This window comes from Glycine soja, chromosome 9 (genome assembly GCF_004193775.1).
Source record: "Glycine soja cultivar W05 chromosome 9, ASM419377v2, whole genome shotgun sequence".
NCBI classification, from domain to species: Eukaryota; Viridiplantae; Streptophyta; class Magnoliopsida; order Fabales; family Fabaceae; genus Glycine; species Glycine soja.
In genome coordinates, this window is record NC_041010.1 from 6,419,962 (window position 1) to 6,438,778 (window position 18,817).

The 18,817-nt window shown below is 34.6% G+C and overlaps 1 protein-coding gene and 1 pseudogene across 3 annotated transcripts; one reads left to right on the plus strand and one right to left on the minus strand.

The window, feature by feature from the left end:
* Positions 1-5,298: 5,298 nt before the first annotated feature.
* Positions 5,299-9,457, plus strand: LOC114367658 (protein phosphatase 2C 53-like). Of its 3 annotated transcripts, XM_028324846.1 has the most exons (6): positions 5,299-5,494; positions 5,584-5,653; positions 6,156-7,071; positions 7,174-7,509; positions 7,786-7,891; positions 8,552-9,457. In XM_028324846.1, the coding sequence occupies exons 3-6, from the start codon at positions 6,286-6,288 to the stop codon at positions 8,890-8,892; spliced, it is 1,569 nt and encodes a 522-aa protein (XP_028180647.1). In that variant the 5' UTR covers positions 5,299-5,494; positions 5,584-5,653; positions 6,156-6,285; the 3' UTR covers positions 8,893-9,457. The 3 variants fall into 3 exon arrangements, with proteins under 3 accessions (XP_028180647.1, XP_028180644.1, XP_028180646.1); XM_028324843.1 differs by having other exon boundaries at positions 5,584-7,071; XM_028324845.1 differs by lacking the exon at positions 5,299-5,494 and having other exon boundaries at positions 5,502-5,653.
* LOC114367659 lies at positions 9,432-16,880 on the minus strand (annotated as a pseudogene).
* Positions 16,881-18,817: the final 1,937 nt, after the last annotated feature.

Sequence of the window (18,817 nt, forward strand, 5' to 3'; positions counted from 1 at the left end):
TCCTGTCTTTTTTCCCCCCCTAATTTGGCTTTTATTATATTTTGGTTTTTGCCTCTCTTGAAGAAAACACAATAGAGTTTCAACTTGCAAAGTTTTTAGCTTCAACATGGAGAAGATGAGAACATTTTTGGAATCATATTTTATTAAAACTCAAGTGCACGTCACATGGAAGCGGCTCTGTTAACTAATTGGACGAGGTTAACATGACAGGGATGTTTGCAAAGTCCACATTTTAGATTGGTCGACTAAATCCGGTCTATGAATTAAATGAATTTTATTTTCAAGTCTGTATCTGATAGGGAAGCATATAGCAGCAGACAAAGTGCAGGAGGTGCAAGCAGAAGCAGTGGCAGGGAAGCATATAGCAGCAGGAAACAAAGTGCAGGAGGTGCAAATAGAAACGAACAAGAATAACCAAATAGCTGAATTCTGAACATTCTAGAAATCACAAAATGCCAAATTAGTTACATAGAATTCAGTATATATAGGACTATGTAATAACAGCATGAGGCATGAATGAAATTAGCAAATTAGTCTTCTCTCTGCTCTTCTTCTTCCCCCCTTGTTTCTGGAGGTGCTGGCCTCGAACCCAGCATTATCAGCTTCTATTCGTAACAATTAGTGCTCTCGTTTGTCCTCATGGCCTTCCGCAACCTCGACAAGGCCCTTGCTCGTCTTGACAATGTCATGCACTCTATGAACCTCAACCTGGACCAGCGTTTCGTCCGCCATGCTCCTATGCCTTCCTCCACCATGCCCAAACCCACACCGATTTCTCACCACACCATTTTTGTTCCTGCAAAACCCTGGTTCGCCCCATCACCGTCTGAGGACCCCGCCGGTGCCCTGTTCAAACTCACTCAGACGGGTTCAGTGCTCACTTACCTAAAGGAGTTTGAAGACTTGGCTAATAGAATTATCGGCTTGCCGGCCCCTTTCCTGTTGCCTTGCTTCATCTCGGGTTTGACGCCGAAGATTCGCCACGCAGTCCAGGCCCATCAGCCTATGACTGTCGACCAGGCCGCCGACCTTGCGAAGCTCCAGGAGCAGCAGATGACAGACCTTTGTCTGCCTCCACATCTGTGACCCCCACCCCCTCGTTCCACCACAATTCTGCCTCTTTTGCCATCACCACCATCTCCGCCACCCATGGTGAAACGCTTGACGCCGGAGGAACCCACTTTCCGACGAGAGCATGGGATGTGTTTCACTTGTGATGAACGATACCTTAGAGGGCATTACGGCGCTTCTAAAGCTTCCCTTCTGGTTGCTGAAGATGAAGATTCCAATAGCCTTAATACGGACCCAGTTGACCCGACCTTGGACCTGAAACCCACACCTAACCCAGACCCAAAATTCACACCTGACTCGGACCCAAAACCCACATCCAACCCGGACCCGATCCATTCGGCCCAAATTAGTTTGACCTTCTTCTCGGGTGATTTAGCACCGAGAAATTTGCGCCCCGCCGACCTTATCTCCGGTAATCGAGTGGTCATCCTTGTTGATGGGAGAAGTACCCACACCTTCTTTCAGCCTCAACTATCGATCTCTTTGAGCTTACCTAATCGGACTGCTCCAACACCATTACGTGAGATGTTCCTTCCTCACGAGCACTTTGTGGAACTGCAGGTTCGTCAGAATAAACCTTAGGATCCTGGTATTATTTTTGGAGGCTGTAGTTTGAATGCCCAACACCTTGAGGACAAGGTGTTTTTGATGGGGCAGGGGGTGATAGGGAAGCATATAGCTGCAGACAAAGTGCAAGAGGTGCAAGCAGAAGCAGTGACAGGGAAGCATATAGCAGCAGGAAACAAAGTTCAGGAGGTGCAAACAGAAACGAACAAGAATAACCAAATTGCTGAATTCTGAACATTCTAGAAATCACAAAATGCCAAAATTAGTTACATAGAATTCAGTATATATAGGACTATGTAATAACAGCATGAGGCATGAATGAAATTAGCAAATTACTCTCCTCTCTGCTCTTCTCTGTTCTGCTCTTCTCTGCTCTTCTTCTTCCTCTCCTTATTTCTGGAGGTGCTGGCCTCGAACCCAGCATTATCAGCTTCTGTTCGTAACAGTATCTATGAAGCATGGACACCCAGTCCCTTGCCGTGTCCGGTGTCTGACATGCGTCCGTGTCGGTGTCGGACACTGACACGACTCCTGTATTACGTTCTATATTTTAAACATTACAGATGTCCACATATCCGTATCGTGTCCGGTGTCCGTGCTTCATAGGTCCGTATCAGTTCCATAAAAAATAATGAATGTCTCAGTATACAAGCTCAATTTATCATGTGAAATAAAAAAACACAAGACAACATCATTCTGAATCTCCTTATCCTTCACTAACGTTCTAAAGGAGGCGCGAGTTAGGGTTTTTTTGATAGTCACTGCTAAGTGAGAGTGAGCAGAGACTGAATTGTGAAACTGAAAAGGCTAAAAATCCCTCTCCTCCTCCCTCGTCAAAACGCACAACACAACATCATTATAGGAGGCTCACGAACTAAGTATGTGAGCTCGCAGATTAAATCCATGGGCCTAATGGACTGGGCCCAAATTTTTCGTATGGTTATACAGATTTTAAAAAAATAGGTTCATTTTTCACACTATCCGCAAACTTGAACCCGTATAAAAAAAATATGTTTGTAATTGACAATTATCATAATAACATCAATAATTATAAAAAATAAATGTTTTTAATAGTCAAATATTAACTCAACTTTCACCAATATTTTATTGAAAATATGAAGAACCTAACTATCAAGATTAAAAATGTAAAATAGATTTAATAATGAACGTACCTAATTATTTAAAATTAACATTTTGATTAAATTAATTAATTACAAAATATTCATGAGTAAAAGATATAATTGCAATACATGTACAAAATTTAATATAATATTAAATTTATATAATTCTTATTGGAAAACATATTTAAAAGTTAACAAAATATTATTGCAATCATTGTAACAAGGGAATATAACTTAGTTGATTGAGTAAAATGTGTGTGTTGTAGATATTTTAGTATTGTGTTCAATTCTTACAAGTAAAAAAATATCATTGTACCAATAATAATAATATTAATACATATAAATTGTTATACAATTTTTATAATTGAAAGTTAATAATATCTATTTTAAAATCAAAAGATGATAGAAAAAATACATATGTAAACATTAACATTTAATATTAATAGGGATCTTCAAGTTTATTTATTTTTAAATTAGTTACTTTAAAAATATTTCACAAACAATAATGATTTTATAAATATATATTTGAATTTAAAATAATTTATAATACTTTTATTTTAATTAATAATTAATGATAGAAATTAAAATAAATAGAACTTCAGAGATTAATCTAAAAAAATTCAAAAATGAATTCACAATATAAAATGTCTCACATAATATTGCAAATTAATTGAATGATATACTAGATGTATGCGCTAGATTGTCCTAGTTGAATTTTTAGGTGTTCGGATCCAATAGAATGTGAATCTAGACATATGCAATATGAATTGTTTGCTTATGTTTTACTTTTGTTTTAGTGTTTTTAAAATTTAAAATATTTTTTTTTCAAATTCATTGATCCAATCTAAACTAACTTGGTTCTGATTAGGTTGATTTAGGTTAAGTTTAAAAAATAAAATAAAATAAAATATACAAACTTAGTGTAACCAACTTATAGAATTTTGATTGAGTTGGATCATAAATTTTGTATACTCTAACTCAACCCACCATCAAATCCTCATTGGCATATCTAAATCTACATGCCGGGCAATGAGGACAATTATTGGCATAAAGTAATTTTTTTTACTTGAATATATTAAATATTTTTGCTCTTATAAAAAAATAAGTGTTTTCCCCACATGATAATTTTCTTAAAAAGATAACTATAAGAAATAGTACAAGATAAAAGAGAAATAAATCGGTACTAATTTTACATACTTTATCCTTTGAATTTTTATTTATTCCATTTTTTAAATATTCTTTTAATAAATCTTATATTATTTTTCGTTTGAAAAAAAATATTACACTATTTTTTGTTTTCACTGAAAAATATTTCTAGATCATTGCATATTTCCCTCCCATTTGCTCTCCAAGTTCTTGAAACTAGCTAGACTTGCTTATATGGACAAAAGCAAATGTTTTTGGAACCATTTTATCAAGGGAATCATTAGCAGCGATGATGACATTATCAAATGGCATGAGTTGCTTGATTCATCATTAATGTATACTGGAAGCTTTGAAGTGAGACCACTATTCTCATTGTTCTTATCTATGTAGGCTTTTCCCTTGGCACTGTCTAGGCGATCAAGCCTTTTGCTCTTTACCTAAAGGAGGTGATTTATATATGTTAATTAAAAATATTAACAATATAAACTTTTGCAATACATATTAATTATTGATTAAAGTGTATTATAAAAGTTTTTATGGGAACGGAGTGAGCCAAACTCATTCTCGCCTTGTTTTGTTATTCCTATCTCTGTTACAGTTCTAATTTTATTATTTTATAGTATATATAATTTGAATCTTTTTAGTCACTAATATCACCTGACCCATATCTTCCACATGTAATTGATTAATTACTCAATTATATTCCATGATTTGTTGTCTTAGTGCATCTCCCCTAGGAAATGGGGATCTTCCCTTGATCTTCACGCACATGTTCTCAAACTCATCCTCTCTTGCGTGCCCTCTTTTTATTGGCTTTCACCAGTTTTGCTAATTATTATCTTACATAAATACATAAAACAATATGAAAAATGTTAATCAGTATTCTATTAAAAAAGTTGGGGCAAAAAATTGTGTTATGTATGATATTTTTGTATTTTTCTATGATTTCTTCAATGAGTGTTCTCCTTTTTTTTTTATTTCTTAATTAATATTATAAGGATGTTGATCAGGGAGACTCAAATAATATTATGTTGGCTATGGTTCAAGCTTGATCTCGATTATAGTAAAATCTAAGCACGTTTGTAAAAGATACGAATGGATGAGATATTAGAAAGACTTTTCACGTCCAAAATCTTGTGGGGATATCGGTGATATTAAAGAAAGTGTTCCCTTGTAGATATTTGTTAGGGAATGATGTAACCTAACCAAACTGACCAACTAAAAAACGAAACGAAAGTGCTACGTGTCAAACTCTTGCATCATTAAGCAAGGGAACAAGTGTGAAGCCTCCTACAATTTTCTTTTCCCATTTTCTTTGGTTGGTGATGAAAAGATTTTGTGTAAGAAAGATTTTTTTTTTCTTTTCTTTTTTCTTAAAGATAAAAAGCAATCAATCATGAGTCATCATAGTTTGTTTTCATAGGTTGAGAGTTGAGTGTCCTTTTTACTTTTACTTTTTTTAAGCAAAGAAAATACTTCAAATGTTTCTTGTTTAAAGTTTGATCCAAAAAGTCAATAATGGCATTGGCATCTACTTGTTGATGTTTTGGATCCTCCTTTTTATTCCCTTTATTTTCATTTTTTTTAAGGTAAGCAACATCTCTGTGCTTTTACTGTTTCAAGAAATTAATAATCTCAATGCACTCAAGAAAGAAATGAAGGGCAAAATTTATTATAGGTAGCAATGGCATAGAGTAGGTGGAAGTTGACATGAGGATGGGTGGCCATGCGTGAAAGGAACACAAGAGGTAAACCCAGAGGAATTAATTTTCAATGGTGGATGTTGTTTCCCTCAGATCCAAGGAACTTCTCTTCCCATTTTGTACTATTTGTTCTTGTCCTTGTTTTCTTGTTTATTTTTTTTTGTTTTTTAATGACCCCATTTCCCTTGTCTCCTTGTTTGCTAGAGAGAGACAAGGCACGGACTTTGACAATTATTTGGATTTGGGGTGGTTTTTCTTGAATCATCTATTGCCTTCTGTCTCAGGAATTAATCAAAGATTGGTGAGAGAGGGTAGAGAAATTAAAGATTTTAGAACACACCACCTGTTTCCTGTTCACTGTTTTTGATTTAAATAAGAGTCCAAAACAGGTGGATTAAGAAAGGGGTCTAGAGGGTTATTCTAATTATAGTTTATAGCTTCACTGTTTTCAATATAACCTTTGATTTTTTGAATTTTTGATGCCTAAAACTAGTATTGTTACACTGTAGAGGAGATTGTTCTAAGATCTTTTGGTTTCTTGCCGTAGGAGTCTTCTTGGTGGTTATATATATATGCCTATTGAACTTGTCATAGAGAAGAGGGTTGATGAGGTTAGCAGTTGTAGGATTCTAGAGGATAAGGCTATTTTATGCTACAAAGCAAACTAATAAAAACCTATGGAGGAAATAACTTCGACTGTTGCAGTGCCATTCACACTAGAGAATTTAATACAAAAAGAGCCAGCAGTGACAACCCACATGGAGATAACTGGTCTCAAACTCAGGGCAAATACATCACCACCTTTGATATTAAATCCTTCAATTGAAATTGAAAAGCACACAGATATTGGTCCACAACCCCAAATTAAAGCGTCTTCAGAGGGAACGGAGAATCTGGTTGGAGCTGGCCTTGTCTCAGAAATGGTTAGTCAAGGAGACAATAATGGTTTGTATTCTGAAAGTCTAAAGCAGGCAAGAAAAGAGAATGAATCATTGCAAGCTAAGGATTTTCAGTGTGGTGGCAAAATTGGTCCTTGTAGGGAGGAATCTTCTGTTTTGAGGACTAATTGTGAAAGAAATTCACCTATTACCATCAAGGTTGGTGATAACATAATTGATGGAAAGTCCGGTTCGACCAAGCCGCCACGTGCTAGGGAACATGAGAGTGATAATGGAAGTGGACCAGATGAGTCTAATAAGAAAACATTTGCTGTGCCTTGTGCGATGCCAGAGAAGCCAACATGCTTGGAATTGAGTGGTGGTACTAGTACTAATTGTACTACCCCACTTTGGGGTTGTTCATCGGTTTGTGGAAGGAGAGAGGAGATGGAAGATGCTATTGCTGTTAAGCCTCATCTTTTTCAAGTCACTTCAAGGATGGTAAGGGATGATCATGTGAGTGAAAACACAAAATACTCACCAACCCATTTTTTTGGTGTCTATGATGGGCATGGGGGCATTCAGGTATGCCTTAAAATACTTCCTTTCAATTATACAATTTCTTGTATCATTGAAGTTACTTTTCATTCCATTCCATTTCACATAGAGGGTATGATGTTTTCATAGGTTGCCAATTACTGCCGGGAACATCTTCATTCGGTGTTGGTTGATGAGATAGAAGCTGCAGAATCAAGTTTCGATGGAAAGAATGGGAGGGACGGCAACTGGGAGGACCAATGGAAGAAAGCATTCTCCAATTGCTTTCACAAAGTAGATGATGAGGTTGGAGGAGTTGGTGAAGGTAGTGGTGCAAGTGTTGAACCTCTTGCTTCTGAGACTGTTGGCTCCACTGCTGTGGTTGCCATTTTGACTCAAACACACATAATAGTTGCAAATTGTGGAGATTCAAGAGCTGTCTTGTGTCGCGGAAAACAAGCACTGCCTTTGTCTGATGACCACAAAGTAAGGCATTTGTTTCAAGGACTATAATATTACTTACATACAGTTTCTTAAGTGTTTTTAGTATTGATCTTGGAGTTTCAACTTGGTAACTCAGTTCACATGAAGTCAACATTGAATATCGAGGTGAAATTCCAATTTTGATTGGATAACGATACCAAAGCACCTAAAGAACCATAACTAAGTTTTGTCCTTATTTCAATTTGTTTATTGCACTATTAGTTAGAAGTTCAAGCTATCTGATGGAGGAAATTTTTAATTTTATTTCATCTTTTGCAGCCAAATAGAGACGATGAATGGGAAAGGATAGAAGCTGCAGGAGGAAGGGTTATACAATGGAATGGGTACCGAGTTCTAGGTGTTTTGGCAGTGTCAAGATCCATAGGTATGTGTTTATTGTGTTGTTTTTGAGCACCAATTTATACAGGTACAAAAATTTATTTATGATTAATTCTGGCTTATTTGATTTTGCATTTTCCACGACAAAAATTTTCTACAAAAATCTACATAGAATGCAGTGACAGTAAATTTTTTCTCTTGATATAGCATTGTATCTTCATGTAAACATTACCGATGTTGGTATAATATTATCTTTTGATAACAAATCAATTTGTATGTCAGGCTTTTTTTCCTGAAGTTAAATTCACAGAGGGGATGAGAACACTATTTTCTGTTCATTATTGATTCAATGAGCCGTGATTTTAGGATCCAAAAGCGCTCTGATAAATAATAATACTTCAAAAGATTGCTTGACAATTTAAAGAAGTGGAGAGGGCTAGCTCAAGCCAAGCTTTTACTTAATCTAATTTGACTTAAAAATAACATTAGCTTACTTAATTATATTAATTAATAAATTATAAGATTACGTAATTTTTTTTTTCTTTTTTTTACATTAATGGGGGGTAATCCGTTCCCACCATCTTTTATGGAAAGATTGTGAGTGCCTTTTCTTAATACTTATCATCCATTTTATGTATAAGATTCTAGTAATTTTTTCCCCTTAATTTACTTAAGTTTAAATTTGCTTCTTGTTGTTGATTAAAAGGTGATAGGTACTTGAAGCCATGGGTAATTCCAGAGCCAGAAGTGAAGTGTGTCCAAAGAGACAAAAGCGACGAGTGCCTCATTCTAGCCAGTGATGGTTTATGGGATGTCATGACAAACGAAGAAGCCTGCGAAATTGCACGAAAGCGGATCCTTCTTTGGCATAAGAAGAATGGCAACAACTCAGTATCATCAGAACAAGGCCAAGAAGGAGTTGATCCTGCAGCTCAGTATGCTGCAGAGTATCTTTCTAGACTTGCCCTCCAAAGAGGAACCAAAGATAACATCTCTGTCATTGTTATAGACTTGAAGCCTCAGAGAAAAATCAAGAAAAAAGAATAATATAGATACCCATAATCTAGAATAATTGTCAGATATATTTTATTATTTTAGAATAAACTATCAATTTGGTCCCTCGAGCTCTCTCCTAAGTAGCCCTTAAACTAATGAAATTATATAAGTAATCTCTGAAGTATTGAATATTCATCAGTTTAGTCCCTAAACTGATATACTATACTAACATTCAGGGACTAATTTGAAGAATTTTCCGATATTTGGGAGACTATTTAGTATGATTTATGATACTTGAAGGATTACTTGTACCATTTTTACTTTGTGGGTTATTTAGGAGAGAGTGTAATACTTTTAAGGATGATATTGATGGTTTATTCATTACAAGTATTTTTCAGTCCATAACATAATTTATTTATTCTATTAGCCCTTTTTAAACAGGGCTATGTAATGTATGCTAAAATTTCTTGTGCACAGTGATGCCTCTGCTTAAGAAGCGATCGAGGTGTCACTGTTGTGCTGCCCCCATCAGAAAGTTAAATTATTTTTTAATGAATAATGATGTAAAAGTTTCAAGTTGTCTACTCAAGTAATCAAAACAACCACTATTCAATTACATTATTATCTATTTGACTGTATCATAACAACAAAGTACATAATCTTTGACAAAATTTTAGAAGCTGATTTCCTTGGCTCCACTCTGCAAATCCTGGTCATAGGCAACTGGGAATCCTCTTCAAGTAAATGAATACAAATTGAAGTTACATATGAAGTGACAGTTGTAGTTTCCATTTGCCAAGTTGACATAGAATGCCATATCTTTCACTGTTCAGATAGTCCAGAATATTAGTATGGAAAGAAGGTTGAAAACGAGCACATCCCACGTTTACTTGTAGTTTAGGTAATATCTGTGAATGATATTGACTTTAGAAGAGAATTCCAATCTCATAAGCAGCACAATACAAGCTCTAAACACAATTCATTTTAATACAAAATTGGAAATCAGTCATATAATTTCTAAGCACCAAAGCATGAACACCTGTACTTGTTACCAAGGTTTTAAAAAAGAGGTGTGCTGCTAGCAACACACAGTCTAACTAAACACCTATTTTATAATTGGTTAAAATTTATTGAGAACTACAAAAATGTGAAATTTTTTTTGGATCTCTTTAAAAAATGGTCCATGATTGTGATTTAGGCCACAATGTCAGTTTTTGGAGTCTCCAAACTACATTGAAACCACAACTTCAACCGCATTTGTCAGTAATTCTCTGCAATATTAAGGATCTCGACAAAATTGCAACTGCGGCCACAATTTAAAACCTTAGTGCTTACAATTCACACTAATAAATCACTCCCTCAATATATAGAAACAACAATCCTGACAGATCAAGACATTCTGACTCCGTTTAAATAGTAATTTAATTCAAGAATGCCTAGTGAACTTGCACACAGCGCAAATTCGAATGACCTATTATTACCTTTGGGTAAAGTCCAGGATTGGAACAGACTAAGTTCTATATGGTTGCAAGTGTACATCCCGCATTGAAGAAATACGCTGAAAGATCCACATTCAAGTCCTCATAAATGTTGATAAAAGGATGATTCTGAAAATCAAATCATAGATAGACATTGTAAGAACGACTATTTGATCTATTTTACATGGCATACGCATATAGTTAGGATAAATGCATACTATAAGGTCCAGAGCTGACGGTCTATCCCCTGGATTTTCTGTAAACTAAACACAGAAGATTGAATGAGGATCAGAAGCCTCATAAAAATGCAGTGACATAAAATTCATACAGAATAAGTGATTGGTTAATGATTGAAGGTACTAACCTTTTAGATTGGTTTAAAGTTTAAACACAGATGGAGGTTCGTTCCATGAAATTATACAAGATATCTCAAAATTTAAGGCTTCACACACAATTAGATAGACTACATGTTTCGGCTACATACTCATTCTGCTTTTGAATTGTTGACTCATCAAGTATCCCAATCAATTTCAGGATGAGAGAGTAGCGACTATGTGTGCATGTGTGTGTGAGTTTTCATTTTCTTTTGGTGGGCCAAGATTCTTGAGTTATATGATTTAGTTACTGAAGCATACTTAATATTTACCATGCTGAGATAAATGAGCAAAATTCTGGAGAAAAATCATCTGATGGAGCACTGGGAGAAGGTTTTTCCACAATGACTTCAATAAGCTGGAAAATATTTTCCCATCCTTCACGTTGATCCGGTGGTGTATATGGAAACTACCCTGTAGCACACTTGAGTAAAATCAGTCCCAAGCTCCATATATCACTTTTGTAGTTGTAGCCATGCAGGTTACCAATGATTCTCTCTGGCTGAAAAATGAGCATGATGAACAAGTTATATTCCATGAAATGGTTAGAGCAAAATGATAAATATACTTGCATTTGTTACTCACAGACATATAGCTGTATGTGCCGACGAAAGTATTTGCTTGACCAGATGTGTTTTCCATGATTACACTTACACCAAAGTCAGTAATCTTTACCTCTCCTCTATGATTTATCAGCAGATTAGAAGGTTTTAAGTCCCTATGGATAATATGTTTTTGATGGTGAAGATGCATTAAACCCTTCAGCACCTAATACATTGTAGTATTAAAACAAGAGTCTAGTTAGGCATGCGGAGAAAAGAATTAAAGGTGCAAGGATGAAGTAAAATATCTTATTCCTCACCTGCTTGCAGATGGCAGCAAGATATGACTCTGGAATTTTTTTAACTTTGCTCAGAAGATCTTCCAAGGACCATCCATCCATTTACTCTAAGATGATTGATATGAAACCATTATGATAGAATCAATGGTAGCAGACAACAACATAGGGACATTGTGCTGATTGATTAATTTTTAGCTCTTGTGCTATCTGCCTGCGGATAGGCTCCTCAATAGTCATTTGAATTTCCTTAATCATGAACAACACATCATAAGATACGAAATAAAAATGTGGAATGGGAGTACATGATTGGATTTCTGTTGCCAACAAACATATCAGATAGGACAAAACTAGATTAAGATAATGATACAGATGCAGAAGAATTTCAAGCTAATAAATTCATATTGTTAAAGTAAACAACCACACAAAAAAAATGAAATTTGAAAACACTAAAAGCAGGAAGAAGAACCAAAATACTAAAGTTATTACCCCAATTACAAGTAAATGTATATATAGTGAATGAAAAAAAGATTTAAATATATTTTTTATCATATAGTTTATCTCAATTTTGATTTTAGTTCTTGTGACACCCTCTACCCCTCACATATATATTAATAAAGGAATAAAAATTCAAATATTAATTAAAAGTATTTTTAAAACATTTTTAAATACAAGCTTTTCAAATGGGTAAAAGGCTCACATTCACTTTCTTCTACATCATATTCAAACTTGTCCAAATAAATAATAAAGTCATCTCGACTCAAAGAAAGTCATATAAGTCTCATACAATTAATATAGAACATATATCCTAATGTCACATCCTATCAGAGCGTGGTGTTCCCGTGTCCTCTAGCATGAGGTTCTTCATAGTCATCCACCTATTCATCTGATCCCCCGAACACAAAGTTCAAGATCATCACAGGATCCAAACACAAACAGCAAACTGGGAGTGAGTTATCACATTGCTAACTACTAGAGAGAAACAACACAACATATAGTAGCCAAATACAATTTACTTAGCATATCTCACATTATTTCATCACTTTGTCATTCATCAATCACACCTTTCAATCATCAATCATTATACACAGGAATCACACACTCCGATCAAGACATAATAACACATCAATTTCATAATAAACAATTAGCAAGCGTATGCGACAGTTATGCTAAGACTCAAACCTATATGCAATGTGGTATCATGTCAGTGAAAAACTACCCTGGGGCGCTTAGGAGTACATAACAAGACACACCACACAATGGGTTTGTCAGGTCACTCTTACTAAGTAAGATCATAGGGAGACCAGTCAGGGTCACGATGTTTTGCGAGAATGCTCCAATCATATGGGATCAACATAGGCTTAAAGGAGCACTCAAACCCGGTGACCCCAAGGCCTACACTCCAAAGAGTCCATCAGGGCCTCTCCCTCCTGATTCAGGTCCAACCCCTAAAATTATTTTAGCACACAGACTCTATCTATGAACTGTACAAAACACACGACTCCTCAATTGTTCTCAAAATAATTTTAACTCGTCGCCCTTTAAGGGTCTTATCATTAACTCGTCGCCCTTAAAGGGACTTACATTAACTCGTCGCCCAAAAAGGGACTTAGCATCAACTCGTCGCCCTAAAAGGGACTTAACATCAACTCGTCGTCCTAAAAGGGACTTAGCATTAACTCGTCGCCCTTGAAGGGACTTATGATCGTGTGCTTGTACAATTCATAGTTCACAACTCAATGCACATATATATCTCAATCATATACATACTCAATTTATCACATACACTTAATCTCAATCAAAATAGTATAATCTCAATTTAACATGTTATCACACCTCATGAATCATGTACACTTTACCTATGAACTATGCAATACACACATCTACTCAATTGTTTTCAAAATCATTTTAACTCGTCGGGTTCCCACAGTGGATCCCATCACAATACTCGTCGCCCTTAAAGGGTCTTACAATTGTGTGATTGCACAGTTCATAGTTCAGAACTCAATACACACATCTCATCTCAATACACATGTATTTCATCATCCATCACATGTTCAATTTATCACATACTCACAGTTTGAATCATCATTTCATAACATCAACATAACAATTTATACAAAAGGTTTCATCACAACATGGGATGTAAAATCCCTGAAATAGTTTCTCACAATTATATCAAAATCAATTAATCAAATTCATGGGTTAAACACAAAGACATCAAGAGCACTCAAGTTTATCAATCAATTCTCATCAGGACATCAATTGGTACATAGAACACAATAATATTATATTTATAATCATAAAGAGAAAATTATAATTCAATAAACATCCCAAAATAAACCCAAATTTAGTTCTCTAAGGATCCCTACACATGTTCATTCTAATCCCCAATTGCGATAAACTCATCCCTTACCTCTGAGCGGACTCACGTGTCTTCAGCCAGCGATAGCAACATCTCTAGCGGTTCTCTGAAATTCTTTCAATTATTCATCCGACTGCTCCGATAGAATTCCCAAACGTCAGAGAGACGGAGAAGAGATTGAAACCTCCACTTGTATTGTCTTCATGCAATTCCTTTTTCTCTCTCCACGAATATTATTTCGCAAATCCCAACGGTGGAAGCGTGTGGAATTGAATTTCGAACAACATATCCAAATTTTATGAAAATCCAACGGCTAACGAAACTGAGATCGTAGTTTTACCAAGACAGTTTTGAGTTTCTACGGGAAATTAAAATGCTACAATGCGAAGGGTTTTCCTCTAAGCTCAGATATGATTTTGAAATTCCCAACGGTGAGAATGTTCGGAATTGGGTTGCGAAATACTTAAATTTCACAACGATCCAACGGTGAACGGATTCAAGATCGTCGTTTTTCTGAGACAGGTTTGGTGGGCTGCGGGAAAAAGAAAGGGTTTTGAGAAGAGTAGGGGAAAAACGAAAATGAGGCCAAAAAGGAAACAGCTGAACATAACTATTTATACCTACGGTACTTAGTCTCTTATTTGCTCTATATTTATTTATTTATTTATTTTTTACTAAAAAGTTTTTTAAATTTATTTACGAAAAAATTGAGATGTTACAGTTCTCATATGCTAAAAGTTTGGATTTTGATCCTTATACTTTTATTTAGTTTAGGTTAGGGTCTCTCCTACCAACAATATAGCATCACATATACCCTTCAAGAGACAACCATCAAAACCAATGTCTAGTAAAGTTATAGGGTCAAAAACCTATAACTTGAATACAATGAAACTAGAGAGCAAAAACCTAAACAAACGAAACTATCTGAACCAAAAATTAAAATTTTAAACCAAATTTATGTTCCTGTGACTTACAATGATTGCATGGAGATTTTTTTTTTAATTCACAAAAACTAAATTAGATTGAAAAATACCTGATTGCTCAATGAAATGGATTTAATGGACAATAGGAATGATTTTACCTTTGAAATTATGATTTAGGTTGACATGCCAGTACAAAAAAAGGAAACTAGGAACGAAACAGAAGATGCAAACTCAAAGCAAGGTGTGTATGCAGCCAGCAAGTATACCTTTAATGCAAAAAACTGATTAGTCCATTTGTGTTGCACCCATTGCACTATAACTCCATTTCCTTTTCCAATCACTTCGATTGTATCAATGTCTGCCAAACTTAACTGGTCATCTTGTGGCCTGATTGGGGGTGGCTGAAAATAGCACAAATATTAAACTTAAATACAAAATTATCAGAAATTCAGCCTTCATGTAGTCTGTTTTCAAAAGTATAGTGACCAAACACAATATTGCTATACAAGAAGACGAGGATTCAAACCTCTTGTACCAGAAACCACAATGGTTGGCTGATACAACTGATTTTAGCTACAAATGTATGGAGATTTAGATCATAATTCATAACAATGCATAGGATAAAGTGTTATTTCTTCACTGTGCTTGTTACAATTCATTAGTTCTCTATTTCTCTCTACCACATCACTCATTTTATCTCGTACCTTTCTTTCTTCTCTTTATATCTCTGTTGTTAAAAATGTTTTACAAAAGTGTTTTTATAAATAGAATTTTTCAAAGCATAAGAGTTTTTCCAATGTAAAACATAGATTTGTACTAGTTTTTACCATGATTGGCAGGTTAATTAACAAACTAATAGAGGCTTAGAAAGAATGAGGCCATGGTACATTCTGTTGATTCTAAAAATTCACACAACACTCTGGTCATTACAAGCACTCACTCAAAGGATCCCCAAGGTGTGCCAAGGAAGAATGGAAAAAAGGTGTGTGGGGAAAGAGGGTCCAACTGATGTGAAAGCATAATACTCATGATTACGAATACAAACATATACACTTCTCTTTCGAGTCTAGACAACACCAAAACAATTTTGTTTTCTACCATAAACCTTGGGAGAACCACACCACTTAAGTGACATATCTTGCAACTGGATCCTAGCAATAGCATCTTAAATGGAATGAAAACGAAATTATAAGTTCATTTATTTAGTAGTTCATGAAGTGGATGATATCTCCTGATTCCTGTACACCATACTTTTTTTATTTGTAGGAATCAAACTCAGGTAGTAAGAGATTTACAACAACTCACTCACGTACAATGTTCGATCAATTCAGTTAAACTCCCTTGGTTCCTACTTCATCAGCTTATCCTCCATTCGTTTATAGAGAAAATGAATGTAAGATAAATAAAACCATAAATTAAATTCATTAACAATTACTATCCCACCCCCTTTCCCTCTCTTTCTAATCCAAATTTTCTAATAAATATCTTACTATAAGGCTGAAACACCAAATAAAACCAGAAATAAAGTCTTTTATTTCCTTTTAAACAAATAGTGCTCCTCTTTGCTTTGGAAACCAGCTGAAAGTAGTCTCAAACTACAGAAAATTCAGCAACCCCTTCTGGTCAAAGAAAGCATTTCATTAGTTTCAAAATACCAAATCCAAAAAAAGAAACAATTTACCAACCCAATTGAATATATACATACTTCAAAATAAGCAACTAAACAAGTGCAAAACATAAACAAGTTAAGAGAAACATGTTACAGCTTCCACTTCAATCTCAGAGACAATTCGAACTCCTTCATTATTGACAAGCAAATCACCAGCCTTAAACGTTCCACTTTCTGGCTCAGACCTGGCAAATACCCATAATTCCAATTATCCAAAAATAAAAATAAACCATACACAAAACAAAACACATTATTCATTCACACAAACAAAAAAGAGAGGCTCAGAACAGGAACTTGGTAAATGAACCACGACCAGATGCAGCTGGAACAGTGAGTTTGAGACCGGAGCTTATGCTCCGTGCTGCTTTCTTCACGATTATGATTATGTGCTCTTATTGGGGTTCTCCAGCTACAAGAGAAAAAAAACTTCATATATAGTAAGATTGTGTATTAATATAATGAAAATATGTGTGGAACTAAGTGTGGTTATATTATATACTATAAAGTATGTGCAAGTATTTTAAGTTGAAAGTGAAAGGTCTATTATACTTTGAAGGATCGTGGTACGAGACTTTTAACTTAAGGAGTAAAGCAACTAAGATTTGAAGTTTGAAGGCGAAGATTGTGTTGACTATTCAGACATTTTATTTACCCGCGTCGCATGCTCTCTCTTTTGTCTTTTTCTTCTCCGCCTTCTTGTGTTATATGTAACATCTCTTTGTTTTAATAAATAAAAGAGTTTTTAGAAATTAAATAAATGAGAGAAAAAAATTTATGTTATTTAAAATAAGGATTTTATAGTATTAGAAAATAAATAGATTAAAATGATGTTTTAGAAAATAAAGAGATATTTTAATTAATTATTTATTTAATTAAAGAGTAAAATAAAGTTTCTTTTTATAAAATAATGACATAAAAAAATAGAGTAAATAATAGGTTCAGGATATCCTATAAATAATAGGTTCAGTTCTTACATACTTACAATATATGTCATTCTTACATATTCTCACCATTGGGAATAGCAAAATAACGTTTGTAGAGTGAGAAAAGTCTCTTGCACGGAGATAATGAAATTGAGGTTTCAATCTTTTCTTTTCTCTAATGCTTGGAATCCTAACATGACAACCAGAGGAAAAACTCGATGAATCTTAGGGAATCGTTAAAGACATCGCTATCATCGTCATGCTACACACGTGAGTCTGCTTAGAGGTAAATGATGAGTTTATCGCAATTGGGGTTTGAGTGAACATGTGTACTAATCCCTAGAGGATAAATTTTGGGTTACTTTGGGTTGTTTTATGAATTTCAATTCTGTTCTTATTCTTTTATTCCTGAATTGACTTTGTTTGACAGACCAATTGATGTCTCGATGCAAAATTATTGTGAAATTGATATGTTCTTGTAGTGTGAAACCCAGAAATTAAGCCTTTTCTAATTAGTGTGAATTGATGAAATTAAGTTAGGAGAGATTTACCATAAGAGGGAGTGAGATATTGATTTTGTATTTTCCCCTTTTCGTGTTTTTTAGGGATTTTTTTATATATAGTTTGGAATTAATATTATAATATGAAATTAGAATAGGCTAACAAAATGACATTCTCGATTATTGTTTTAGTTTTAATATTTAGTATAAGTTTATATATTGTTTCATATTGTTATTCTTTAAAATTGACCAAAGTCTATTAAACTATAAGGTTCTTCAAAAGTTTTAGTGAATCCTTGATGCAGTTTTGTTTGATTATATTTCACTTTGTAAATTCATGATTAGAATATTTGTGTGTTTAGTTATTTATATACTATGTTTGTTTATGTATGTAATACTATTTGTATATTATGAATTATGATTGAGATTGAGTATAAGTGGTAAGTTGAGCATGTGTTAATTTGTAAGATACACGCGGACATGTGATGATGGATTGTGACGTTGAAAGGTGTTAAATTGTGGACATGAGATATGATTGTGATAAGTATGTGGTTAATACTTGATGTGATATTACTTGTGTTTTGAGTTGTGAATTATACAATAATCTGACTGGTGTTTACCTTGAGAAAAATGTTTATGTGCAAGGTGATAAAAGAAAAATGTAGGGTTCCAAGTTAAGAACCCGAGGTGTTAAATTATAGCGTAATGCGCAAGGTGTTAAAAGGAAAGCGTAAGGTTTCAAGTTAGGAACCTGAGATATTAAATTGTAGCGCAATGTGTGAGGTGTTAAAAGAAAAGTGTACGATTCTGTTAGCTCTTTGGCAAGTGTACCAAATCGCTCGTAGTAATAATTTCTCGGTAAGCCGAGTGTCGTACCACAGGGATTCTGTTGCACTTATGTGAAGT